The sequence below is a fragment of the Corvus cornix genome, chromosome 2, assembly GCF_000738735.6.
Source record: "Corvus cornix cornix isolate S_Up_H32 chromosome 2, ASM73873v5, whole genome shotgun sequence".
NCBI lineage: Eukaryota > Metazoa > Chordata > Aves > Passeriformes > Corvidae > Corvus > Corvus cornix.
In genome coordinates, this window is record NC_046333.1 from 66,875,889 (window position 1) to 66,903,533 (window position 27,645).

Sequence of the window (27,645 nt, forward strand, 5' to 3'; positions counted from 1 at the left end):
TATTACACCAGCAAAGGCCGCTGCAGGTACAAAGGTCAGACTCATGTCTGCGTGCACGTGTGCACGATGAATTATTTAGTTTCCTGACTTTTTCATTAAAATGCACTTTGCTGTTAAACAAGGTGAGTCCCTTGTTTTTACCCACTTCACTATCACAAACTCAAGGACTTGAAGTTCAAATTAAATGGAAAATAATTATAACTGAAGCAATTATATAAATGCTGTGGGACCTCCAACACAAGAAAGTCATGGACCTGTTGGAACGAGCCCACAACAGGGCCACAAAGATGCTCAGAGGGCTGGAGAACCCCTCCTATGAAGGCAGGCTAACAGAGGTGGGGTTGTCCAGCCTGGAGAAGACAATGCTCTGGAGACACCTTGGAACAGCATTCCAGTACCTAAAGGGGGCCTGCAAGGGAACTGAAGAGGGACTTTTGACAGGGGCATGGAATGATAAGACGAGGGTAATGGCTTTAAAATGAAGGAGGGTAGGTTTAGATTAGATTAAATTAGATTAGATATTGGGAAGAAATTCTTTACTGTGAGAGTGGAGAGGCCCTGGAGCAGGTTGCCCAGAGAAACTGTGGATGTTCCATCCCTGGAAGTGTTCAAGGCCAGGTTGGACGGGGCTTTTCTAGTGGAAGGTGTCCCTGCCCGTGGCAGGGGGTTGGAACTAGATGATCTTTAAGGTCCCTTCGAATCCTAACCATTCTGTGACTCCATGAAATACAAGCCCCTTCTCCCGTGTTATATCAGCTTGCAGCTATCTCATCCGGATCTCCTTGTGGTATTATTTGCTACTACTATTATTACTATTTCATGATTACTGTTACACTGTTGCAACTCAAAACCATCAAGCAGCATGAGCACCCATTTGTTCCGTTCCCTCAGAGGTAGGTTCCAAGTGTGGGGCAGGAGAGCCAAGGGAACGGAGACCTCTTTCCAGTTGGGCATGGAGCTTGAAGATCTTGGGGGCCAGGCTTTCTCCTAGAGGCACAAGACTATTACTGACTTGGCTGGTACCACCACGCCTGCCTTCTTATCATTCATTTACTGTAAGAAGAGCTTCATTGCAGTATGTGTGCATGTGTAAATACATAAAAAAGGATTGTCATTTGAAATTTTAATATAAATCCATAGATCAATATAATTAATATGTAAAAAACAGATCTGTATAAAACAAATATTATGTGTTACAGAAATAATATTTTAAGGCCTTTATAAAATTATTACCAGAAATGAGTGTGTGTGTACAAAAAGATATTGCATTTGTTATTGTTACTTTTTAAAAATTTTAGTATCTATTTATAGATCAATCTAATCAAAATATAATATAAAAATAGATATTATATTGTATTTAAATAATATATTAATGCTTTCATAAAATAAAGAATTTCCAGAAATGAGTGTGTTTGTATATAAAAAATATAAAATCTGCAATTATTTCAAATGTTAATCTAGATGTATAGGGCAATCTAATTAATAAATAGCATTTTAAAAAACAGATGTTGCATGCTATATGAACAGCACTTTCAGAGAATGGTTTATTTCCAGAAAGGAGGGTGCGGGTGTGCGCGAGGGGTGCGGGGAGGGAGGCGGGCGGGGGCGGGGGCCGCGGGCGGGGCGGGGCGGAGGCGGCAGCGGCCGCCCGGGGCTTTGCCCGCTCGCTCTCCGGCGCTGCCATGGCTCCGTTCCGCTGCGGCCCGGCGTGGTGGCGCGTCCTGGCCCTGGCCGTGCTCGGCCCCGTGCTCTGCGGCCGCCCGGCGCGGGCCGAGCCGGAGCTGGAGCCGGGCCCGGCGGCGGCGGCGGCGGGGGACCCGCACGGGCGGCACCTCTACAGCGCGGAGATGCTGCGGCACGGCGCTGCCGCCGCTCCGCACTTCGTCATGTTCTTCGCCCCGTGGTGGGTACCCGAGCGCGGCCCGGCCCGGCCCGCGCCCTCCGCCCGCCTCTTCCCCGTTGACGTGGCGGCGGGAGGCGGCGGGGCCGGGCCGGGCCGGCGGGGGGGCCGCGGGGTCGCGCTGCCCCGAGCCCCGCGGCGGGGCCGGCGGCGGGGCCGGCGGGGAAGGGCAGCCCCGGGGGGCCGCGGGGGCCGGGAAGGGCTGGGACGGGGAGCGGGAGCCCCGCGTGTGCCTGGCCCGGGCCTCGGCGGCCGCACCGGCCACCCCCGTCACAGAGCCACGGGCTCAGTTAGGTTGGAAAAGACCTCTGAGATCATCAGGTCCAAGCCATCGGCGCCCGAAGCCGCCCCCCGGCTGGGGCTGCGGGGGGAGTCGCTCCGGCGTGCCGCAAAGAGACCGAGAGCAGCTGCAGCTCGGCCACCGTCACTTACTTACCATGTGCCCCCCAGCCCAAGCTCGCAGATGCTTTCATTGCAGAATTTATGTTCTCTTTGCAATCGCGAAATTTAAGGGAAAATTTTTCTGTGTTAACTATAGTGCTGTGTCCCCGAGGCCACAGGTATCCGTAGGAGAGCTGGAGAATTCTCAGGTTTGCAAGAGACCCACCGGGCTTTTGTCCTGGTCTGGCACATTTGGCATGGGAATGATTGAGACAAATGAGGGAACAGTGCTTTACTGGATATTCCTAGTCAAGACGACAGTACTTCTCATCTCTGTGTCTTTCTCATGGTTGTTCATATTCTTCTCTTTTCTTTGCCTCTTCCCCTACGCTTTTTTAACTTACTGATATCCAGTAAACATTATTGGGAGTTCTGTTCTTAGGTTTGTTAGGTTTCTTTTTTCCTTTTTTTTTCCTCCAAAGTTTTCTTTAATCTAGACAAAATAAAGTTAAGGGAACAATGTGCAAAAGTTATGTTTTGATCCAAAGTTATCCGTTGCTACATGGTGCCGTTTAGGTATATGAGAGTCTTTGAAATCCATAGCAGGAAAGGATTTCCTTTGAAAACTTTTTTTGTTATTAACATTGACTTATTTATGCCATGTGAAAATGTAAGTAAAAGCTTGAAAGAGCAGATGCCTTTGTTCTCTGAAGATCACAAAAGTGGAGGACGCCTGACTTGCTGGTGAAGGACTTTTTCCTGAGAGTGCAGTAAGGCCTAAGAAATGCCCATGCAGAGCAGGAATGCTTCTGTTCTTTTCTGTACTCAAGTGATGATATCTGTGTCTGTCCACACTTTGACTGTTTCACAGGCATCCCTAAAAACAGATAAGCTTTCTTTTATTCTGAGACTGTTTGTAGGAGACCCTGTGCCAAAAGGGCTGTTGCAGAATCCAGGATATGCTGCACATCCTCAGTACGGATCAAAGGGAGTGTTGGCCTTGCAGACTTGGATCACGCTGTGCCCTTGGGAGGGCTGAGGATATCTGCCCAACTTAAGTGTGAGGGAGCTGTATAGTTTACCAGATTTGTTGCAGCTTCTCTGGATGTTCTCACCCTTAGTAAATCTCCAGATCTCTGGGTCTTGGCTTCAGGGCCCTTTGTCTGGATGTCTGGTCCCTGACAGGCAGCAACAGGGCCAGGTTTCAGGTCCAAGGGAAGAGCAGAACAAAGGGAACATCCAAATGCCTGAGAGAGGTGCTTATACACACCAGTAGTTTTATTGTCAGTGGGATCAGGGGGTATCTTAGAGCCTCTTGCCCTGTTCTGAGGTGATGTGCTAATCTCCTAGTGCTTCTCACAGGCTCTTCTCTGTAGTTCCAAGGCAAACAGCAAACAGCCCAACGCTGAGCTGGGATTGTCTTTCAGATTTATGTGGATGCTGCTAATGTTGCATCATCAATCCTACCAGTAAGAGTTGGGTTAGAGCCAACACCACCCTTCTCTTCCAGATTCTTGAAACAAATGTTGCTGAGGGCCTTGCACAGAAACAGTGGTGGTATCCCATGAGGTCCTAGATTTATTTCAAATATGGCAGGATACTCCAAGAAGAGAGCATTCCAAGTCATTTGCCATCAGATGTCATAAGACTTTTGTTCAGAAGGCTCTCCCACTTGGCAGGTACACCTGGGGACAGAACAGTGAGCAGGTTACTCTCTTGGTGGCACAAAGTATTCGTAAGTTGTTCACCATGCCAGTTGCATTTCTAGAGGGGAGTGAGGTTCCCCTGGTTCCTTAGCTGGAAGGAATCTCAATTGAGTAGTTTCACTACGTTGTTTTGACTCTTACAGATCTTTTCAACATGTGTTCTTTCTCGGTAAACCTCCAGCAAGTCCACTGAGCTACAGCAGAATTGATCACCAGAGTTCTTTGTTGTTGAATTGAACTCTATTGACTGGATTTTACTTCAGTTGAATTCTTCTGTCCAGAGCAAGACTGGGCCTGTGCTGCTTGTACCATTATACATGTCTGTGTTCTTAACTGGATAAGGATTTGAGCTGTATCTTGCTGTGGAGATGCCCTTACTGGCTGCAGAGCTCAAGCTCTACTGATGGCCCCCAGAAATGTCTGTGTTAGTCTCTTTTGGATCTTCATCTGTGTTTGTAAATGGAGGTTGTGGATGCTTACAACTTTCTAGCCCATGTAGGGATGAAAGAGCAGGACTCATCATGGACACCCAGGTTTCCACTGTCCCCAGCAGCTCCTCCAGCCCCCCCTAATGTGTTGCAGAGTTGCAGCAGTGAAGGACTGTGTACTTACATGGGCCTGAGGGAAGTGTGTGATGTTGCATGGTCTTGCTCTCTTTAGTTTTGACCTCCTTGGTTTTATATATATTTCCTTGGAAACTTCAGAAAAAGTGTTTTGGGGACTGTCTCTCATTTCCTTCTATATAATACTGATTTTTTTTTTTCAAACTGGGAATGGCTAACTAGTCAATTACTGATTCAGATAGGAGCATTTTTCCTGCTTTATTGTCAGTTTTAGCTTCCATAATCCAAAGAAGGAAGGGAAAGGGTGTGTATAGCAGAGATCACAGTGTTAAGTAGGGACAAGGCAGCTCTGTTGTGCTGAAAAAACAGGAGGTTAATTAATTGGGATTCCCTTACCTAGCTTTTCATGCTCTGTTCTATAACAGCAGCCTCTGTTCTATAACACTCATTTGGTGTTTCACATCCACTAGGGGAAGGGACCAGGGTATCTAAAATCCTCCTCTTAATTCAAGCTCTGTGAAGGAGTTGACTATGGAGGGAAGTCAGAAGTTAAATATTAAGGGAATATTTGATTTTAATAATAACACCTTGTATCTCTTCACCAGGACAATTCAGAATTAGATCACGTGGGAGGTTGTATTCACCCACATCACGGGAGCATGTGTGACCCACTATGCCTGACTGTAACAGGAAGATCAGAAAACATTCTTTATCTTAAAGTAAATCTCAAGGTGTTTTGTTTTGCTTTGGTTTGGTTTTTTCTCTTAATGATATCAGGATACCTAGAAAGGTGTGAATCCATGCAACTTTTCTATAAGTGTACTCAAAATAATTTGTATGAGTGAAACTGTTTTAAGTCAGAGCAAAGTTCTCCAAAGTCCTAATGGTGATTTAATTGTTACTTACAACGTCGATGTTCTAGGTCATGCCAAGCAATAAGTGCTTTTGTACTGTCAGTCTGAGAATGTTTTCTGTTAATCCAACTTTGTATTTTTTAGATGTCTTGGAGGGTTGGCAAAAGCAGCTGTTAAAGAGAAATGAAAATCCATTCCTTAAAACTTTTCATCATACTTTGAGGAACAGAGTATTGCTATAATGACTTGAAAGACTAGGTAACAGTGAGAAGAATAATAGCCATTTTCTGCTTCTGGGGAGGTGCTGTTGTAGCAACTGTGGGAGGCCAGTTTTCTGTGTGTATGCAGATATAAAGGGTTGATGGTGTGTTGCTGGGCCAGAGCACAGGATGGGAGGATTTTCACAGAATCACGGAATATTCTGAGTTGGAAGGGACCTAATCTTGACAAGGGTCATCAAGATTTTGGGAAACCGTGTTCAGAAATCAGTTGTGATGTTTCTTGACTTGTGTGTTACAATTCCTGTGAAGCACAGAAGTGCAAGAGGCATTACAAAGAGGCTAGAAACTATTATCTTCTTACCTACTGCTAAAAAAATGGGGGGTTTGAAATACTAGAATGTAAAGAAAGAAAGCTGGGCAACCTTGCAGGATTTCTCTAGAAAGCTGGAAGACTGACAGTGCTTTGATTAACATCCTCACTAAGTTTGGGGAGTAGGATTTTTAATGTAAAAGGAGAGTAGCGAGAGGTTCTCAGATCCTGGTGATTTTTACATGAGGTGTGTTTGCAGCATGCTACAGTTCCTAATAGCATTTGCTGTTGTTTACTGTAACAGTGCTTGAGTATGGAAGATTTCTGATTTAACTGATTTAACTTTTGATTTAAAAATTTGTTTAAATTTATCAAAATCACCATTCTGCATATGGCTTTTCCATGGGCTCCTTCCTCTCTAAGTGTGAGCAGCTATTAAACAATATCTTGTTCCTTCTGTCACAGGTGTGGACATTGTCAGCGCCTCCAGCCAACTTGGAATGATTTGGGAGATAAATACAACAACATGGAAAACCCACAGGTCTATGTTGTTAAAGTGGATTGTACTGTAGATATTCCACTGTGCTCTGAATTTGGCGTGCGAGGATACCCTACGTAAGTACAGAAAGAAGTCTGCTCCTATTTTTCTTTTTTAGTTTTCCATGGTCCTCTGCCAATTTCTTGACGCTAACTTCTAAGCTATATTTTTGCTGGGCTTCATTGTAGCCCTTTGGACCTGCTATGTTAATTTTAAGCCTTTTTACCATGTTGCCAAGTACCATGAGATACATAGTACTCTTATGCTTTTTGTTTGTTTGTTTGTTTGTTTGTTTGTTTTTTTAAAGAAGCTGTTTCATGTCTTGGAAGGTGGCTGTGTTTAACTGAAGTCCAGAATTTTCCTGTTCTTTTCTCTGGGAGTATCTCTTTCTGAAGCAACAGTACATTGTGCAGCTGTGGTATGCATGACAGAGCTGGTTTCTACTAGCAGTACTTTAAAAAATAACTTGCCACAAGTTTGTCAGTACACTGCACCCTTCATATTTGTATTATAGGTGATCTCTTAGATTCTTAGTGAACTTAGTGCTCATAAAGCAATAAATTAATGGTATCACTTAGCATAGTGGTGGTGATACTGTGTGGACTTTTTTCTAGCTAAATTTGCTTATACTGATCTAGTATTTTAAGGTTATGTTTACGCTGTTATCAAGGATGTGTGTCTTACTACCTCAGCTTTGGTAGGCAGAACATGGTCTAGAGTATGTATGAGAGTTCAGTGCCTTTGGGTTAGATATGTGTTCCCTTTTAAACTGCTGAAAAGGAGCAAAATAATTTATTTTTCACTTGTGTCATCTTTAAATCTTCTTGCAAATATGGATGGGATCCTTTCAACTGCTTTATTAATTACTCATCTGAGTGGGGATAAGTGGAGATTGTAATAATCTGTAGCCCTTCCACAGCCTGTATTTTTCAGTTTCCTTCCTTTTGCTCACTTTGTCTGGTGCTTTTGCCAACCCCAGCAACAGCCTGAACTTTTCATTCGCTCCTGGCTGTACCCACTTGGATGCAGATGAGTGTGACTGAGTAGAAGTTTAGAGTTATAAATAATATAGTCCTTGATGAGATAGGAATTGTTCGTAAGGGCAGTGCGTGCCTTAGTTCCACTACAAATACCAAGAAAAAATTAATATTACAGTTTTGCTTTCATATCTTCAGGAGTGAGCACTGGTTGTCATTGCATATTTGCGTAGATTGTATTGTGGTGCTGTTCCTCTTAAAATAGGGTGGCAGAGATTTTTGAATAGGAAAAAAATCAATGGATGTGTAATTGCTGGAGGGTTTTTTCCCTCCCTCCTCTTTAAGGTCATTGAATATACTGGAATAGTTACTGCTTGCTTTTATCTATTTGAAAGGTAAAAATAATAAGGCAGTCATCTGCTAGGTATAGAAATATAGCAATGAAGGGGAATTCGTGGTATTAGCTCTCTTCCTGTCTGAATCAGTTTTGAACTAGCTTTTTTCTAAAAACCTCCAGCAAGGGAAATTTCACAGCTTCCTCAGTCTCAAGTCCAGGATGTGCTGATCCCTACACTGCTTTTTCAAACACCTGTCAAAGGAAAGGCTGCATCCCCTTTTCATCTCCTCAGAGAAAAAGTGGCTGAGCAGGTCCTTGCACTTCTTAGTACAGTTGTCTCAGGATTGTTTGGTGCTGCAAAATAAATACTCTCTCAACTGAACTAGAGAAAACTTACTTGTTTGCAGAAAATAAAGGTGCAGGTAGCTTTTTTTTAAGGTGTTACCTGAATTTTTTTTGTTACTTTTCAAAAGTATTGCCAGCAGGTGTATTTTAGATGTTCTTCTTTTTTGTTTTTGTTGCTTCCTTATTATTTTGACTTTCTATCATCACAAGGAACATTCAAGAATATCTTGAACAGAAATGACAGTGGGAGCTCCTATCTCTTTTGAATGGACTTGCATTATGTGGTTTTTCAACACTTTCATATGTTAGTATCTTTCAACTGTGGAACAAGAGAGAGAGAAACATTTCAATAAACAAAAGAAGCAGTACAAAATGACAGCTTGGCAAGGGGAACTGAGGGCTAGGAGACAGTCATAATTGAAACTCTGATTTGCTTTAAAAAATAAGACTAGGTCAGAATTCAGCATTACACCTTTATCAAATATACTTCCAATTTTAACTTAAAATTTATTAGTAGAAGCTTTAAGTAGTTTATGGAAAAGTTTTGATAGCAATTATTAAACATTACAATCATGAAGTCTGAATGCCTGCAAGCAGTCACTTAACTTCTTGTCCTATTGACTTGTCTCAGTGTGTTTTTAATCAGTTTAATACCACATGAAAAGCCCTACACTATGAGAGCAGTCAGGAAACAAAAGGTGAGAAAGAAATTCCTGGGAAAATAAGCATTAGATATTTTTCCTTTGGTGATGGAGAGAGGTGAACAAAACAAAATTGATGCTCTTTGACAAACTGAATTAGGATTCATAGAACTGAATGCTGCAATTTTTAATTTGCTCTTTCTTATTGATCAAAGTAATATTACACCATGCTGATTTTTAACTTGGTATTTCTTTTTTTCTCTTTTTAAAATCTCCTTAAAGCTTACATGGGAATGAAAAAGCGTCCTAAGCTCTGGCCATGACATTTCAATCTGAAAGGGATGCCTGATGCTGATGTTAACAGTCAAGAGATCTCTTACTGCAGCCTGAGCTGTATTGCCATGGATTAGCAAAGCACATTATCTTCCTGAGAATGTTTCCTGTGTGAAAATTTTTGCCTCACTCTTCTCTACATTTTGACCCTTTAGGCTAAAGTTGCTTAAACCAGGACAAGAACCTCTGAAATACCAAGGCCCTAGGGACTTCCAGGCACTGGAAAACTGGATGTTGGAGAAACTAAATGAGGAACCATCTGTAAGTGAAAAGGAAATAAGAAAAGGAAATACTCTTTTCTGCAGGCTTACTTATCTATCATTTCTTTAAGTTAGGTTTCAATTTCCAGGAGGAGATCTGCTCCTGAGGATAAAAGTCAGGTTGCAGTATCAATCTGAAACAGCTTACATGTAAGTCAGAGTAGTAATTAAAACTGTCATCCTGTGACCTGCTCCCTGCTTCCTGCATTTAAAACTGCAGTACATAATGCAGTTTTAATGCTTATACTTTTGATGTTTTAAGACACAGTCCTTGCTGTCATTTCACTTGACACCTGTCGGCCATAATGTTTCTAGAATAAGAAAAGCAATTTAGCTCTAATACATTGTAAATTGCATTGTGTTGGGCTTAATTGCCTCTTAAAACATGGGTGCCATCTTTAGCTCAGTTACTTTCTGATAATGTTGTGGCCTAAAGAAAAGTTTTAAAATGATCAATTAAGTAAGATAAGCTAATACCCTCACTAGGGAAATCCTTAAGTTCAGGGGCAGCATTCACATATGGGAGCCAAGCCTTGCCTAAAATTAAATTTGTGATTGCTGTTTCTAATCAAGAGAAGGCATTAGTGGTTGCTGAACCAGTTAGAATGTGATTATATTTAAACAAACGTGGTGTTTTTAATAACTAAAATTAAATGCTAAACTATTTTAAGAAAGGCACTTTGAGGTTCTTAAAAAATTCTTTTCAGCTCTAGGGTTAGAGTGTAGAAAGTATTCACTTGCTTTTGCTGAAATGCTCATGAGTTTCTTACAAGTTATAGGTTTGAAGTGTTTGCTCTATTTCCATTGTCTTCATGGAGGCATTAGTTAGACAGCATTTCTTCTGGCATTAGGGGAGCAGAAAATAGCTTTTGCACTATTTTTAAATAGCCCAGAGACCACTGAAACGGGTGTGGTGGCAGTTGTGGCTGATGTGTGATGCTCTGCAGGAACTGTTATATAATTTAAGCGTGTTAATATATGGTGATGCAATGAATACTACAGCAATTACTGTGCTCAGTGACTGTACTACAGTGCAGTGAATGACTGGTATTCCACAGACTCTGCTAGCTCTCTTTTATGTGGCAATCGTTTTCACCTTTTGCTATCAAGTAGTTGTTTTTTAGGACACATTAGGTAGCTAAATCAGGCTAAATAAGAACATTGCTTTAGGAATTTAAAATTTCAGAGTCTATGGCACTGTCACAGAATGGTGTAATGCAGGAAGCAAGTGTTGTGTATTTGCTGTAGAAGAGAAATAAAAGTTAATTTTTCTCATGAATAGGAGCCAGGATCTGATGTGGAACCACCAAAAGCCCCTGAACCTAAGCAGGGAATGTATGAACTCTCAGCAGACAATTTCAAGATGCACATAGCAGAAGGTAACTGTTTTTTCCAAAGAAGAGAAACTTGGTTACAGAGACATTAGTAGTGGGAAGACTGCACCAGAAATGTTAATTTTCAGGGTACCTCCTTCCCACTTTTTTTTCCAGTAATACCTAGTGAAAGAGGACGAAACTTCAAACTATGTAAAAATGCTCTGGTTGAATTACATATTGCAGACTACGAGAAAGCTTAAGCAGAGCACTCAGAAGGCAGTAAAATTATGGCTGCTAACCCCAGGGAAGAGGCTAGTGGGGCTTGTTCGACTGAACTGTCTCTTCTCATGAGTTCCTTGCTCAGTCACAGCCTTGCTGCTTTGTGTTTTTGCAAGTCCCGTTTCCTCCTTCCCTAGGTGCTGGCTTGTTCTTCCTCCCAGGCTGTTGTTCTGGATAAGTATAATCCACCCTCTTCCTCCTTCCAGCCCCCATCCCACTCCAGTCTGGCCCTTTATTTGATATTGTTTAGCTTCCTTCCTCCAGAATTTAATGTGGGCAAAACACTTTGTCTCTTCAGCTATTTTAAAAAATATTTTGTCTGGAAGATTTAAAATTAATGCCAGGAGGGATACCTAATATGGGAAATTTCACCCCTCACATAACAGTTTTTAGACAATGAGCAAAATCTTAGAATACAAACTTTGGGCTGGCATGACAACAGAGGATCCTGCTTTCTCCATCTGTTATCCAAAAAGGAAAGGCTGGATTAAATTAAATATTTGCCCATTTGATATCACTAGGAAGGTAGAACTAGAACTTTTTTAAGTAACCATTAGCTGATTAGAAATATTTTCATGTGTAAAATTGCATTTTGTGCAGCTAACTTAAAATTTCCCAGCATGTCTGGCTCAATGCGGAATTCAATCAAAATTCTGAATGAATTTTCCTCGAAGCCATCAGGGAGATGCTAAGCATTTGTCAACTTAATCACCTTCTCAGACTGTAAAGTTCAGTGCATTGCAGATGTTTTAATATTTTTATTATGTATTCATTGGCCTTCATAGAGGAGACATTCTCATGGCCATTTGTGATAGTTAAGCAGGTTTATGATCATCTGTAAATCTGTTGTCCTCTCTTGACTCCAATTACAAGAAGTTCAGTGCTTGAATTGAACATGAAGCTTAGCAGTTACACCAGCAAGGTTGACTTCTGTTCTTAAATAGCCTCCTTTTACCTTTTTGCTGCTCTGGGAAAAAAATAAATGATATTGTTTTCTATTGAGGAGAGTATGTCAATGTACATGGTAAAGAATTGCTGATTTTGATGAGATATTCTTATTAACTTGTGGGAAATTTAATTTTGCTGTCTACTTGACCAACACAGAGCATGTCAATCAGTTTGAAAGTCTTCCACATGCAGACCAGTTAAGTTAGAGTACACTATTATTGCAGTTTGTTTCCTAGTTATTTTGTGCTGCCTTGCCTCGGACCTTCTGTTGTGGACAAGCCCTCAAACTAGAAATGAATTCAAGTAATACCAGCCCCAAAGCAGTCTTCAAAGGATTATGAATAATTCTATTAAAAACAGCTTTTCTCCAGTTGCTGGTGTTTCCTGCAAATAATTTTGATTTTTTACCTTGTTCTAATTAAGTTCATTTTTATTTCATTTAAAAGAGCCTTGCCTTGACGTGTGCAAAAATGTGCAGCAATTTGAATTAATTAATCTTAGTTGAAAGAAATTGCATATTCTGGTACTTTGCAATCAATAATACACTTTTAAACTAAACATTAGTAGGAGATAGCACAGAGACTCTCTTCTGCATAAAATACCACGAACATCTACTAAGAGTAGACGACGTGAAAATTCAAAGAGCAGGGCAGAAAAAAGAGAATGGAAAACCGAACAATAATTTTTAGGTAATTCATGGACTTAAGCATTTCTTAGGAAGCACCATTGCATCAAGTTGAAGTTTAATACTTTAATTTATGCTGTTATCAACATATTCCTTGGTAGTTCTTTCTACTCTGTAACAGGGCAACTGATTGACACAGTTGAGTTAAACACTAAGGTAAATGGCTAGGTTAAAAATATCAGTTTTAATACCTCACTTGTTGGCTTGAGATTGTGAAGCTGTTTGGATTTTCAGGAAATTTGGCAATGCTGTGGGACTGCATACAGTATTGAAAACCTAATTGCTGAAGTATTTTGTCCTGGCCTTTGATTCACAGTGTTTCCTATCTTTAACTCAGGAAATACCATGATAAATTTGCAGCCTGAGATTAGTACCTCAGCTTTAATTGCAGCTAAGTTCATTCCAAAGGAACTAAATATTTTTTTTTTCTTTTTTTACTTAAAAGGTAATCACTTCATCAAGTTTTTTGCCCCTTGGTGTGGTCACTGCAAGGCTTTGGCCCCAACCTGGGAACAGCTGGCTCAAGCCTTTGAGCATTCGGAAACTGTCAAGATTGGTAAGGTAGGTGAAGCACTCTTAGTCTGAAAATATGGTTTGTATCAATGTATGTTTCAGCCAAGAATCATGCCTTTTGTGCTATGATTTGCAACTAACAATTGTTTTGGTTGTCACCTCTTAAATCCTTTTATAGTCATACTTCGTATTTTAATTTTGAGACGGTCTTTTTTCTTTCTCACACATCTGCAGTTAACAGGACTCCCCCATTTTAAGCAAAGCCTCCTTGCAAACCCAGCTGCCTCTCTGCACTTCAGAGAGTTGGGAATAAGTCTAATACTTCAGATGCAGGGAGTAATATTTTGAGACTTGTTTTTATTATGCATCTGCTTTGTCAGAACTTGATAGACTTCAGTATTTATTTTGAGTGGGAAAGTGACTTCTGATTTGTTCTTTGCAGCATTGCATTCCTTAGCAAGATTTAGCCCTACTGGGTATTTATGATGAATTATTTCTTTTTTGTTTTCCTCTTTTTCCCCATAAAACTTTTAAAAGGTTTCAGGGGGTCTTACACCTTAAAAATTGATATCTTGTCCTGCTTTACTATTTTCCTTAGGGTTGATAACCAGGTTCTGTGGTGTATTTACCATGGGAGCTTGTTACTTGTACGTGGAGTGACTTCTGTGCAGAGGTATGGAGGTGGTCTGGCAATTGCAGTTACTGGCTTTATTTGCTGACCCATACCTAAGTCCAGGTGGCTCATGATGGGAATCCCTCTGTATCTGCCAACAGTGGAAATCGGACCGGGCTCAACTCCCACATCCCTAAACTTTTACAGTGGTTCCACTGATCTGAAATATTGCATGGCAGCAGTGTTGTCAGTCCTGCAGAGGGACTGTGCTGTCTCCCCTGCCTCTGCCCTCGCAGCACTTTCAGCTGTAGTAGGAGGGATGAGCTTGACTTCTTCATTTTTTTTTTTTTAAATGCTTTTGAAAATGTGTTAATTCAGGTATGCTGCACATGCACAGCGCAGGTCAGCACAGTTGAACTTTAGAGGAGACATAGATATACATGTATATATAAGCACAGTTGGACTTCAGAGAAGATGCACATATATATATTTTCAGACCTGGTGGATATAGATTCCCTCTGAGAATAAAATGTCAGAAGCTATTTTTCCTTTGAAGCTTTCTGTACTTTTTGATACCCTTGTTTGCTGTCTTATGAAAACATTGCTTAACTTAAGTATCTTTCTGAAGTTACCATTCTCTGGTACCCAGAGAAAAATAAATTTCCAAAATTTCTGTTGTAATCAGTTGGCTGTGGTGTTTGCAGATCATATTACTGAGAGTTGCTATTTAATACCACCACTAAGAGTGGTCTTGATGCCTAGACAATTTTGTGTAACTGTATAACTTGTGAAACATCTCTTGAAGCATGTCTTGGCTAAGATTTTAAGTCTGTAAGTAAACAGGAAACACAACTGTTCCTAAGAAGGTTGAACCATGACTTTCATCTAATCTGGGGGAATAGTGTCTTAACACTGTTTAATCTTTAGGATTGATCTTCAGCAAAAAGCTTATGAACTAGTAACTTTACAGACTGGTTTGTGACATACTAGAATTGAATGTTGCTATGCACTTGGAGCTTCCCTTGGAATACAGTTAACTTGCTAGCTGTTGACGTGTCTTCTGAAATCTTTAAAGAGTAGTCTTAAAAAGTGGGTGAGCCAGTATGTTTTCACTTTAAAGCTCTCTCACATTAGTGTTTTTGTGTCTCATTGTCCACTGAGCACTGATTTTATTAGCTGAGAATAACAAGTGCTTTTTAATTGAAATATTTAATTATGTCTCCATTGTTCTTTGTAACTGCTACTACTTCCTTCTAGCCATACCTCCCTCCCCGATCTCTCCTTAAAAAGAAAAAAATAAATCAAATATACACAGAGCCTCCCAATTATACAACCAAACCACTGTTTGGAAGGCAGACATAATCATTGTCAAGACAGTACTTGGTACTGAGTTTTGCCAAGCCTTGTATTGCTTGTTCCTGTATTTTTCTGAGCTTTTAAACAAGGAAGGCTGTGATGCTTGTTGTATGTTTATTTTAGGCATTGAATAGTTTGGGGTTTTATTCCCAAAATGTAGGTCGACTGTACCCAGCATTATGAAGTCTGCTCTGAAACCCAAGTTCGTGGTTATCCCACACTCCTCTGGTTTAGGAACGGTGAAAAGGTGAGTCTGACACTTCAGCAAAAGATTGCACCATTTTTCTCTGAATAATATTTGGACTATGCTTACATTCTGGAAAAAAAAATCAAGTGGACATATACAAAACTCTGCTTGTGAGAGAAGAGATATTGGAGGTTCATTTGGGTACTAGAAGAGGTAGACTTTGTCCACAGATACAAGTTAACGATTTTTGCTGTATTTTGCAAACAACTGCTATAATGCTCATAAACCTGTGAGCAGTATCTCCAGTTAGGCTGCTGTGTGAGAGAATTCTGGGTTTACTTTATCATAGTATTTTATTTCCTATGGAACACAAAAACATAACTGAAATAGAAATAATAATAAAGTATATAATTTTCACAATGTGTATCAGAAGGTTCTCATCTCTAAGTGGTGCCCATCTGCTGAGTGATGTCTAGAGATGCAAATTTTCCTTCTTACATAAACTGGAACATTTCACATGACACTGCGAGTGAGAATCTTGTGGGCCCAGTTGACATTTTTCCTTGCAGCAATTCAGAGAACTAAAATATTCTGAAATTATGGGGAGATAAAATATTTATAAATACCACATACATGAACAGCAGTAAATAAACATATTATAAATTGTAGTGTTATTTATACTATGTTTCACAATTTCAAGATTAGTTAAATATATTCAATGGGTATTAAAAACAGGCCTGCAAGAGAACCCAGGACTACACTTTTAGCTCTTACCTGCTAAGTTCTGGGCAGGGAGGAAGGAAGAGGGGGTTTTCTCCCATTCATCTTGCATTCCTTTTTGAACATGTACAGTATCAGCAATGTTAACTTTTGCTACTCAGTACAGTTTAGTGGCCACTGCTTATGGCGATTTTCTGGCATTCTAAAGAGAAGCTGGCCCTAAGTACATATCAATGCATGTGAGGTTTGGTATAAGCATCCCTTTAAGATCAGACACTCTAGGGAATTTAAATGAAGCAGCCCCTGTGTTTTTGAATCCCAACCAGATTCACATAAGTATGCAGCCTTGTGACCTCTCAAGGGACACGTCAGAAGCACAACTGGAAGCTGAAGGAGTGGTCAAATCAAGCATGGTGCTACATCCAAGGCTAGAGGTTTCCAGTTAATTGAACTTCTGTTTAAACTTTGTAATAACTGAAGTTGGAGTTCCTTGGAGTTATTTGAATCAAGAGTGCAGTGAAAGAAAAAGAATCACTGCTGTTGTATTTGGTAAACCTGAACCTTGGCCATTAATCTGAACAATATATTTCAGATGACATCAAACTCTCTTTCTCCACTGGCAGTGTGGCATTCCTTGGTGGAATACTGCCACCACGGTCCCATCTTCCTCCATGGGCTGATACAACATATTTGAAAAAAGCACAAAACAATCTCAACAATTTTCCAATAATCTGGCCCAGAAATTCCTGAAAATCTTGCTGGCAGCTATGATACTGATGAGTAAAGAGAAGGAGGAGAACTGCTTCAGTCATCCAGCCTTGCCTGTAATACCTTCATCCCCTTTGTCATAACTGAAGTCTGGCATCACACCACTGCTCTTGGTGACATGCCGCAGATACCCTGGGAGGAACCAGTGGGTGCTGACCCTGCCCTGTTGACATGGATACAAACGAACAGGTACAGGCTTCTTGCTCCTTAGTGACTGACACCCAGTGCCAGGAAAGGGGCAATAGTTACAGGTAACATTATCAATTACAAAAGAAGAGAAATGTGTAGAAAGAGTTTCAATGATAAAGGAAAGTTGAAGAGATGTCTGTTCTTCCTTCCAATGTATGGAAGATTGTATGTTGTTTCTTAAAGAGGCCTCATCTGCAAGAGGAGATACATTTTGCAGCCCACACACACCACATGGGACCACATATCAAGAATTCTGTCTAAAATGGATATATAATGCCTCAAAGTTATGATCTCTCTTCTGAACAGAAAAATTAGTGCTTGTTTTCACAGACAGCCCTGAGGGCAATCATGCAAGAGCCAGTTTGGAGAGGGCTGACAGTGGATTTGAGGCTAGAAGCTGCTCACAACTGCTCCGATTTCTTGTTCTGACAATCTCATGATTGTCTTGTTCTCTAGATTTGTGAAAGTACCTGAAATATGGGGAAGCATCCAAGGCAAACTGTGACCTCAAAGATCTGGCTGGCTGACAGCTTTATGTACAGGTCAAAAAATAGGATAGGATTAGACTTTTGTGAGAGTAGTGCCATTGGAAATGTATGCCCTGCTGCAGGCTGCTGTAGTCTCTTGCTCCCAGGTGAACTTAGGTGCCCAGAGTACATTGCCTTACTTATTTGGGTTTTCCAAGGATTTGTGGCAAGTGTGTAGGCCAGAGGAACGACTGTGTAGTCCAGTGACATGCAAGTTAAGGTTTTCAGCCCTGTCAAAGCATTGTGTAGAGCTCACAGGCTAACAGAGACCACACCCAACCACACTGGGTATTTTATTTTTCCTTGTAGTAGCTATAGGTTCAAAAAAATAAAACTTTGAAAAAGCTGACTAGGGTGAGACAAGAAGGTGAAAGTGGAAAAATTTCAAAAATTTGCTTCTGTTTCTAAAATACCTTTCATTTCAAGGAAATTTTAGATAGTTCCCTTTGCTTACTGAAGAATCTATGGCAAAAGCTGAAGACGTGGAGTGAATAGAATGTCATAGATAAGTTTAAGAACTAGATAATCATATTTATTATTACTATGCTTGCACTTGGCAATCTTATGTTTTGCTGGTAATTATTTATTTGCTACATTAACTGCATATAGAAGGTTGCACAAACTATTTGATAATTGTAGGGTGACCAGTACAAAGGGAAGAGGGACTTCGATTCCTTAAAAGAATATGTGGATTCCCAACTACAGAGCTATGGGAAAGAGCCACCAGCAGACAAACCTGCTGAGGCCTCACAGCCACCACCTGCAGAGCCCACCCATGTTGAGGTAAGTGCTCCTGTGCTCTGCAGCAGTGTAAAGTGTTCAGACTGTTTTAGCAGTCTGCCTGAGTCTTACATGTGTTTTTCTCTCTCTGATAGCTTGACAGTTTCTGGATGTAAACGGTACCAAATACTTTCCTGGTTATTTTTTTAGTCATTAATGAGTGGAATCAGATCATAAAGCCTAGAGATACTTTTATTAACCTGATGAATTGGAGAAGGAAAAAAATCTGATTCCTATTTTATGGTTGCAATAAATTGTTTAGATACAGGCATAAATGTGGTCATTTTGGCCCATGGAACTGCTGGCACCTTGGTTTGTATGATAGCATATTTCATCACTACAGAGATGAACATTTTTTGCAAGATTATCACTTGAACCCAGGAGGCTGATGCACACTGCCAAGCCCCTAAAAAAATCCAGGACGTAATTACAAATCTATCTGCAGAAACAATGAACAAAGATTCTGAAGACCAGTACCAGTATGGTAGGGTAATGTGCCCTGTGACAAGAAAACTCCTTGGGGTTTGGAGACTTATTTTAATCTTGGTTGTAGGAGCTACAGGCTTTAAAGTGTTACCAAGGAATTGGTGTGAATTGGTGTGAAACCTTTGTGCAGTTGTAGTTCATGTAATATAGTTTTCTGTCTTTTCTAATCCCTTTGGCTTTTCATCTGCCATCTTTCTTGGAGATGAATGAAAAGTTGGTGGGGCTGAGAAGTTAGGGATGGATTTCAAGCACAATTTTTCATGAAATGTGCAGAACATACTTTCTGCCTATAAAATAAGGGACAGGGATTTACACTCCCTTGTGATATAGAATGAACTTAAGTAATTAGGCATCAAGATTATGAATACAGTTTGTATGCAGCTTCTTACAGGAGAATATTACCCTTCCCAGCTGACTTTTCCAGCAGCATTACTCATCTTGCATAAAGTGGCTTACCAAACATTACAGACCACATAGATTTGCAATTTTCATACTCTTCAATTTTTATTTTTTTAATTGACCTCATATTTGGAAGATCCCAATGAGCTGGTGTTAGTACAATGCCAAAAGTAATTAGTTGCCTTTCTATTTTTATAGAAATAACACAAACCACATGTGACACAAATTCCCACTTCTGCCTTGCATTCACCAGCACACACACAAGCAGGAAAGGATTGTTGGGGGATTTTTTTGCGAAATAATAGTAGACATAGTGTAGGACTCAACTTGTCCTTGCAACTTTTATCTTCAGACCCCTTGATTTTGTTTTCATGAATTTTGAAACAAGGGGCCAGCCCCTGTAGCCAGCAAACACTGACTGCATTTGCCATGAGTTGACCACAGCTGGTACCACAGGCAGCAAAAGCAATGAGGTCCCACTGCAAATTTGTGTCCCAGTGTTGAGCCCCTACTTGGATTCCCTCATGTCTTACATAGCCCAAGTACTTGCCAGCCCTTTTGCAAAAGCTGTACTTTTATGTCCGTGAGATTCTCTACTGCCAGACATGGCTAAAATCATTCAAAAAATGATCCAGGTGGATTAAGGCAGCATGACCAGCACATGCTCAGATTGTGATTGCATTAGATGTCTTTTTTTGAGACACAAAGCTAAAACTGAGATATCTGATATTAAATTTATTTTTGTGGTTATATAGTTCACATTGCTATTCAGATAGTAATCTACAGATCCTTAAAATTTGTTTTACTGTGCAAATCATGGGGAAGTTACTTACCAAGTTTTCAAATTTTGTATCTTAGATTGTATATTATGTTTGGAACATCAGGTTTAGATATCCATTTAGAAAATTCAGAAGCATAGAAGCATACTGCTTACTTTTTCCTTCACTTAATTATTTCTGATTATTTAATAATTAGAAAGTATAAAAGTATAATTTCAAATTTTAAATAATTTTTTAGTGGTAATAACAGTTCAACTTAGTCAAATAATTCCATGAACTAACTATTTACAGAAATGTTTAAAGGTAGTGGATGATCTGGATTTTCAAATTTATTTTTGGCTTCATAAAACTTACTGGGATTAAAATAGAATTTATAATACTGTCAGTTGTGATCTTGTTTTTCTTTTGCTTTCATTTGATTTTGAAGCTTTTAGAGGCATGAGAGTTATTTGTTTTTAATCCCTTCCACCCTTAAGGGTCTCACACAAAAAATGAAATTTCAGTTCCATGCTCTCATATGAGACTATAAGCAACGTGCTATCCTCCCATCATTCCCTTGCTGCTGATATTATCAGGAGTAGAAACACTTCCTGGCACCCATGCAAGTGTGGTGTTGTGATGTCCTCTTGACAGGCAAATCTGTGTTCCTGGTGACAGTTTTTCTTCTGTGCATGCAAGGCAGGGATAGAAAGAACAGAGAGAACAGCTCTTGAGACATCACTTGTGTGCCTGGAATACCTCATTAAAATCTCAGATGGCCATTACCTGCTTGAAGCCAACTCCTCTAAGGGCTGTTCCTTGAAACACAGTGTATTAAATTGGGGTGATTTTTTACAATTACTGAAAATTTGGATACAGGCAAATCCTTTGAAAACAGGAAAGCTTTTTTTCTCCAGTTATGGATGAGATTCAGTGCAAAATATGCTTTTCTCTGCATCTCTCTAGGGAAGGAAAGTAGCTGAGAAGTAAAAGTCAGGTCTGCTGCTGCTACTCTTGTTTATATTACCAATAATATTATCTTTTCCATTTTCAGTTTCCCTTTTAGGAAGGTAAAAGCTCAGTAGGCTGCTGTTATATATACAAAAAGGCTTGACTTTTTTTTCTCTGTCGTTTTTTTGTTTTCTTTTTTTTTTGGAGCAGGCTGCAGTGCTCTCTCTCTCTGAAAAAGACTTTGATGCAACCATTGCCAGGGGGATCACCTTTATTAAATTCTATGCTCCATGGTAAGAAGTTTGCAGCTGCTGCTGTTCAGGATTATTGCTGGTCTAAGCTGTGAGTGCATTAGTTGCTGTAGGTCTTTGAGCTGTAGTACTGTATTTGTTGCCTTGATCTAAACTGCGAATTAGCTGAAGAATGTGTGTGTTGGCAAGAGTTGCAGCACAAAAAAAAGCTCAGTCTGGTTTAGATCTCTTGAGCTGCCTCTTTGTGGAAAGGCTGACGTAGAAGCTTTACCGTGTCAGCCTCCAGGTAATGCTAGGGTAACAAGGAGGGTGAAGCTTTCTTTGCAGGCTCAGCATGCTCCTATCCCTGCATTAGGGTAAGGTGAGGGGAGCACATCATCATATCTCAGTGCTGAGAAAAAAGAGCATGCTAGCCTCAGGGCCCTCTCCTGCCACAACCAGCCTCGCTTGGAAGATTCATTCAAGCCACCAGAGTTTTGATACAGACTGTTGAGCTATGGATAATTAATTGCCTGTTACTCTTCAAATAACTCTCAAAAAACTAATTTGCACAAATGACAATTTTAGGATGTTCTTAGGGTGACCCAAGGTAGAAGTGTCCAATGCAGATGGTGTAGGTGTAGACACCCAATGGAAGGCATTGGGGGGAGAAATGAAAATAATGTCTGGCATCTGCCATTACTGCTGTATCCAACAGAGCCTGGGACCCCAGCTGGGTTAAGACCTCAGTATTTCAAACTTGTAGAACAAGTATTTCCCCAGTTTTCTCACTATTCCCTTTCTGAGAGAAAAATAAAATTTCACAGTTCTCTCTCTGGTTTATAGAACTCGTCTTATTTGTGCCTCCGCTGAATTTAATGAAACTTGCATGCCATCTTGCTCATCCATTGCTGGTCTCTTAGCCAACAGAAGGAAGCCTAGTGTAAGGGGACAGATTAAAATTAAGCTGTATTTCACTGTGTGAAAGATAACACATCTCTGATTTAAACACTAGCATTCCATTAACACAATATATAAAACATAAAAAGATCTTTTGTTTGGGGTACAAAAGACCCCATTACAAAGCAACACAAGCAAATGCAACCCATATTAGATGTGCTCAGGCATAACAAAATATTGCAGTTTAATTTTGACAGTAGGCATAAATGTGTTTCTTACTGCAGGCAAGAGTTACCTGGGAGCATTTCATTTCATGTAAGCTCAATGCTGCAGGCTTTTCCAGTGTCGTCACCCTTTGCTGCTTGAGAACTACTTCTATGCTCTCATCCATCTGAAGGATCTGCTTTTGGATGTGAGCAAGTATCTGCCACCACTGGGTTAAGAAATACCCTACCCATAGCTCTCACACCCCTCATTGTTTGCTGCTCTTTCCTCACTGCCTTTATCCCCTCTGTACTCTGGGAGGGACTTAGAATGAGTCTGTGCCTATGCTGCTTCTGCCCCACCAGCAAAACTGACTGGGAAACTTAGTTCACACCTGTGCTCAGAGCAGCTTCCAGTGTGATTTCTGAACCCAGGGCTTGTTGGCATATCTATTAGTTCGTTATCTGGAGCAACTTTTTCTGGGAAAGTTTAAGATCAAGAAATGCTCCCTTTTTGATTGGTTTTCATTAACAATACCATGTCCCCATCTCATGAGATTCTCATGAGATACTGCTGGATCTCACAGATAGGATCAGTGTTGGATGTTAGGCTGAGAAACAGCAGTTTCAGGATGTAGCATTCTTAAACCAATGTGTGCTGCCTGGCTGCAATGCTCTGAAAGCCACCATTTAGGAAAATGCTTCCTATATTTATGTAGCTTGTATCCTAGTTTTAGCTCTGAAAGTCAGGCTTGTGACTGCCTGTTAGTGCTCTGCATATAAATGACCAGATTCTCTTCCAAGTGGATTAACTTATGTAGGGCTCAGCAAACACTATTATGTTGCCATCTAGTTCTGTCTTTCAGTTAGTTTTGGATAAATATTAATGTTAACTTGCATTGTAAGCACAAAATCATCCTGTTCTAGTAGTTTTTGTGCATGGTCAGAAATGCTTTTATACTGTCACTGTGTATTAACAAGGTGGTTTAAATATACATTGGCTTGCATTAAGAAAACTTTTGCTGAGACATCTTTCATTATTTTTGTAAATGCCCTGATCCAGCCTCAAGGCAATTATGGGTCTGTTTTAATAACCTAATTAAGGTGCAGCTGGCTTAGAACAGAATGAGCAGTGCAGCTTTAAAGTCTAAAGTGCTTTGGGAATTCTTCTTGAAGGCAGTAAGAAGTTCACATTAGGAACTTGGCTAAGCCAAGTTCAAAATATAAACAAAATAAATGCTTTACTATGCATTGGTCAAGGAGGCCATTAGGAACTGGAAGAAATTTAATAGGGATATTAAAATCTCATTTAACTAACTAAACTTGGGCTACATAACTTTACCATAACTGGCATATGCTACCTGAAAACTTAATTCATACTACAGATATTCTGTGTCTTCCTAAAAGAATTTTTGTTTCCAAGAGATCATCTTTTTTTCCAGTTAAATATTCTCTGTGCTTGTCTTTATTTGGCTTCATATTCCTCTGTGGGGTAAAATGTTAATGCACGGACATCTAGAGTACCATTCTAGGCAAGACTAACAAAGGCCAGAAAGTACTTCAGTGCTTAAATAAAATCACTTGTTTTCTTAGCTCATTTACTGACATAATAGTTCAAGGGAGTTGGAGGGCCAAATCATTGGGGGATAGGAAAGGCAGCTAGTTAAACTTACAGCAATTGCAGCAAGACAGCAGAGAGAAAGTGGAAAGTGTATCTGCTAAACAAATCTCCCTCTTTTGTTTCTAGGTGTGGTCACTGTAAGAACTTGGCTCCAACCTGGGAGAACCTTGCCAAAGAGCAATTTCCAGGTTTGACTGATGTCAAAATAGCAGAAGTAGACTGCACTGTGGAACGTAACGTCTGCAACAGATTTTCTGTAAGTGTGAAAGTTCTGAAATGAAGGGGACAGTATTGTGCACCAAATGTTGGAGGCTTCAGCATGCAGCCCAACTGGCTGCTGCACTCCAGGTGCCTGGTGACAGTACAGCTGTGTTAGCCAAAAAGAGGCACCTGCTGACACCATTTCTTTCCTGAACTGTTTGTTCAGACTTGGTTATTCTCATTACTGGACAAAGCTGAAGAAGTCCCTACGTTAGGAAACCTCTCTCTCTGAAAGCACCAGGTAGTCTTGTGGTATCCAATGCTAAATTCAGTTCCTAGAAAGAAAAGTCTTTCAGAGCTGGTAGGCAGACAATTGAAGACAGCTGGAGCTGCCATTCTGAGAGCCTAGATGAACATGTATTACCCCATTCTCTTAAAAAACTTCAGATACTGCAGGCTGCCAATGAAAGTTCTGCTGTGGGTTTGGTTTTTTAAATTAAAATAGCTTATTGTTCTAGAGGGGTTTGATGACTTTTCAGAATCAGGTAAATATGAATGATGGATACAAGTTTGAACATTAATAGCAAGTTTCTTTTGCGTGTGTCTTTTGAAGGTACGTGGTTATCCTACACTTCTGCTTTTCCGAGGTGGAAAGAAAGTCAGTGAACACAATGGAACGAGAGACCTTGAATCACTGCATAGCTTTGTCTTGCGTCAGGCAAGGGATGAATTGTAATAAAAGTCTGGATGCTCTGTCCCTGGCTGGCTTTGTACAGTAGCTGAGGGATTTCTATCTTTGCCAATTTTCAAATAGTGTATTTGGGGGGGTGGGGCTTTTTTTGTTTCTTTGTTTCTAGGAAATTGAATGTACTTAACTTTGGTATCTTCCCTTTGTGTGTGTGTTAGAGACATGCCTCTCTGTGTGTGAAGGAAAGCTAACAAGTAGTTACTGTGCAAATCAAGAGTATTTTCAGCATTGGTAGTTGCACTGCATTTCTGCGTTCCCGCAATGAAGTGTAAATGGTTTCCTTTGAGACCAAAATACGTTAAGAAAACCAACTGAAGGGCAGCAGTAGAATATTTTTGTCTTCAGGTTAGATCTGGTTAAAAAGTAATCCTTACAAACTACTTACCGTTACTAGAAAGGCAAAAGCTACAGCTGTGTTGAGTCACTTTTGCCTCTAGAACTGTACTTAAACCCTATTTGTCTTAATATAGCTGCTGAAAGGTTGAAAACACACACACCGTTGGAAGATACCAGGCCACCATGAGCTGGTTGTTTCCTGTTAATCCTCTCAGCATGGGAGGTCTAGCCATAATGAAAGTGATGGCACTGTAACATGTGCCTGAACGTTACTGATGCCATAGTGTATATGTGTCAGGTGGATTTCCATAGGCTGCTGCCATCCAGCTCCAGAGGCACAACTATGCTCTACTTCTCTAGAGCCAGAGTGAAAAAATAGGTGCTGTTATAACTTCTCCATTAATGGTAAATGATCAGTTAGACTCCAGAGCTGACCATGTGTTTCCTATCCCCTGAATCCAGACATTGTGCTGACCTGCTCCTTAGTCAGAGTACCTAGAGAACAAGTAGTACAATGTTTAATATTTTTTTCCATTCAGCTCTTCTACAGTAGTGACAAATAGTTCCCCCCTCTTCTTGAGCCTTAACGTTTTTCCAAGCTGTAAGCATTGATAAGTTTGAATGCTAGGACCACACACTTTGTGGTGTCTTGGATTATAATATGAATCTATTCTTTGGTGCATAAGATGTTCCATGTTAGACTTAACTGAAAGCCAAAGAATTTACATTGCAGAGACTGTCACGATACAAAGGCAACAGCAAACCAAGGACTGAATTCTGCTGTCTCATGTGCACAGAAACTCATGGAATGAGGATTTCTACAGGCTAATTTGACTAATCTGTCAAGATGCTGGGTTTTGTCCATCATATGGAGTAAGTTGGGTTGCTTTTCTTTTTTATTAAAAAAAAAAAAAGGCAAAACATCAATGAACTTTTAAACCAGTGAATTTCTCCTGGTTCTTCACTTCACTGTCTGTCCAGAACTTTTGATTCTGTTTGATCAGAAAATGTGTGAAGGTGAAAAAGCCACAGTGAAAGAGAAATGTTGTACTGGCAGGTGTATTGGATCAACGTGTGTATATCTGCCTTTCAGGAAGCCTTTATTACATTTTTAACAACTTTCTAGTGAAGCACAATCTCATGAGTTTCTTGTATAAAATCAAAGTGGTACAATTGTTTACACTGAGATTTTTTCTAAATAAAAACTTTTTAAAAAAGCAGTCTTTCTATAAATGATACAGCACAATGAATATACAGTGACAAGTGCAATAAATTATAGCTTGTATTTACAAGAAGCCTTTTAAATGCAAGTAGAGGTAAGTGCATTTAATACAAGTTTAATATTGATCAAAACAATTTGCTATTAGCTTCTGCTAGACAAACCATGGCTCTACGCCGCATATCCTTTATACCAGTTTGTTAGTTGCATGAGTTGAAAGGGAAAGATTGCAAATGTTGTTGACATTCTGTCTTCCTGTAAACAAACTGTTCAGCTAGAGAATGAATGGCCCCTAAGCTTTTACGTCTAAATTACAGCTGTAGAAGTGTCCTGACTTCCTTCCTGGGCAAGTGGTAGTAGATGAGGCAGCTCCATGTGGGGAGTGGAAGGAAGTTGCATAAGACAAGTGTATAAATTTGTATTGCTCAGTCAGATGGTGAACTGGGAAGACCAGCCAGGGTCTGAGTTCATGGTGTTTCTAACACAGGGTGCAGCCAAGCCATCTTACGCTTGCAAGATCAGAGTTAAACGGTGCTTGGAGCATAAGAGAACTGAAACATCTGCTTTGGCACAATTTTAGATGCTTACTGTCATGACAGTCTCCTCCTGACATCTAACAGTCTAGGTGCAGTAACTGGTCCTTCTGGCCAAAAGGATCTTGCATGAGATGTACACTCCATGTCTGAAGTGCTAACACCACGTCCTTTAGCTTCTCTGCCTCTCCCTCTCATCTTCCCTCCCCACCCCTAAAAAGAGACCTCACTTGTTTTGGGTGTTGAGTGCCCATCTGGTAAAACTGCAGCACGTGTCCAAGCACCTGCTACAGGCCAAGCTGCTCTGTGAGATTAAGACCATCCCAGCCAAATAAAGTGTGTGGGCATTTTGCTGCTGCTGCTGAGCTGAGCAGCCACCATGGTGTAGGGTCAGGCTGCAAGAAGTCTAGCAGTTTGCTCGCACCCCGGGGGGTGGTCCCCACACCCCTTCCTCCCACAAGGCACATACATGGTGTTCTGAAGGGTGATTCGTCACATGGTTTTTTTCCCAAGATCATGAAAGCAGGGAGGGCTGTATCCAAGTTCATGGCAGCATCACAGAGTCCGTGTGAAGACTGTTTGTCAGTGACATCCACAAGCTCTTACTACCATATTCCTGTATTTCTTCAAGATTACATTAGAATTATCATCAAAGTAAAGAACAGATATGGCATTTAGTTTGGTAGGTGCGCAGCATGGTTTGGGAACATAATCAGGATTCATAAGATGAACCTGTTGCCAAGAAAGAAAACACAACTGAGCCACTGGTATATTGTTTACAAATTCACCTGGTGCTTTGGCACTGAGCTGCCT

The 27,645-nt window shown here is 40.4% G+C and overlaps 2 protein-coding genes across 2 annotated transcripts in view; one reads left to right on the forward strand and one right to left on the reverse strand.

Moving 5' to 3' along the window:
* Positions 1-1,645: 1,645 nt before the first annotated feature.
* TXNDC5 (thioredoxin domain containing 5) lies at positions 1,646-24,753 on the forward strand. Its single transcript, XM_039548256.1, has 10 exons — positions 1,646-1,903; positions 6,401-6,550; positions 9,262-9,367; positions 10,649-10,745; positions 13,040-13,155; positions 15,237-15,323; positions 18,107-18,250; positions 21,052-21,134; positions 23,922-24,051; positions 24,610-24,753. Exons 1-10 carry the CDS (start codon positions 1,683-1,685, stop codon positions 24,730-24,732), a joined length of 1,257 nt encoding a protein of 418 aa, XP_039404190.1. The 5' UTR covers positions 1,646-1,682; the 3' UTR covers positions 24,733-24,753.
* The window catches only part of BMP6 (bone morphogenetic protein 6), an 88,431-nt gene continuing 85,395 nt past the window's right edge, over positions 24,610-27,645 (reverse strand). The window contains exon 7 of the mRNA XM_039548255.1: positions 24,610-27,564. Within this exon, the coding sequence (XP_039404189.1) occupies positions 27,415-27,564 (150 nt within the window). The 3' untranslated portion in view covers positions 24,610-27,414. The remainder of the gene's footprint in view (positions 27,565-27,645) is intronic.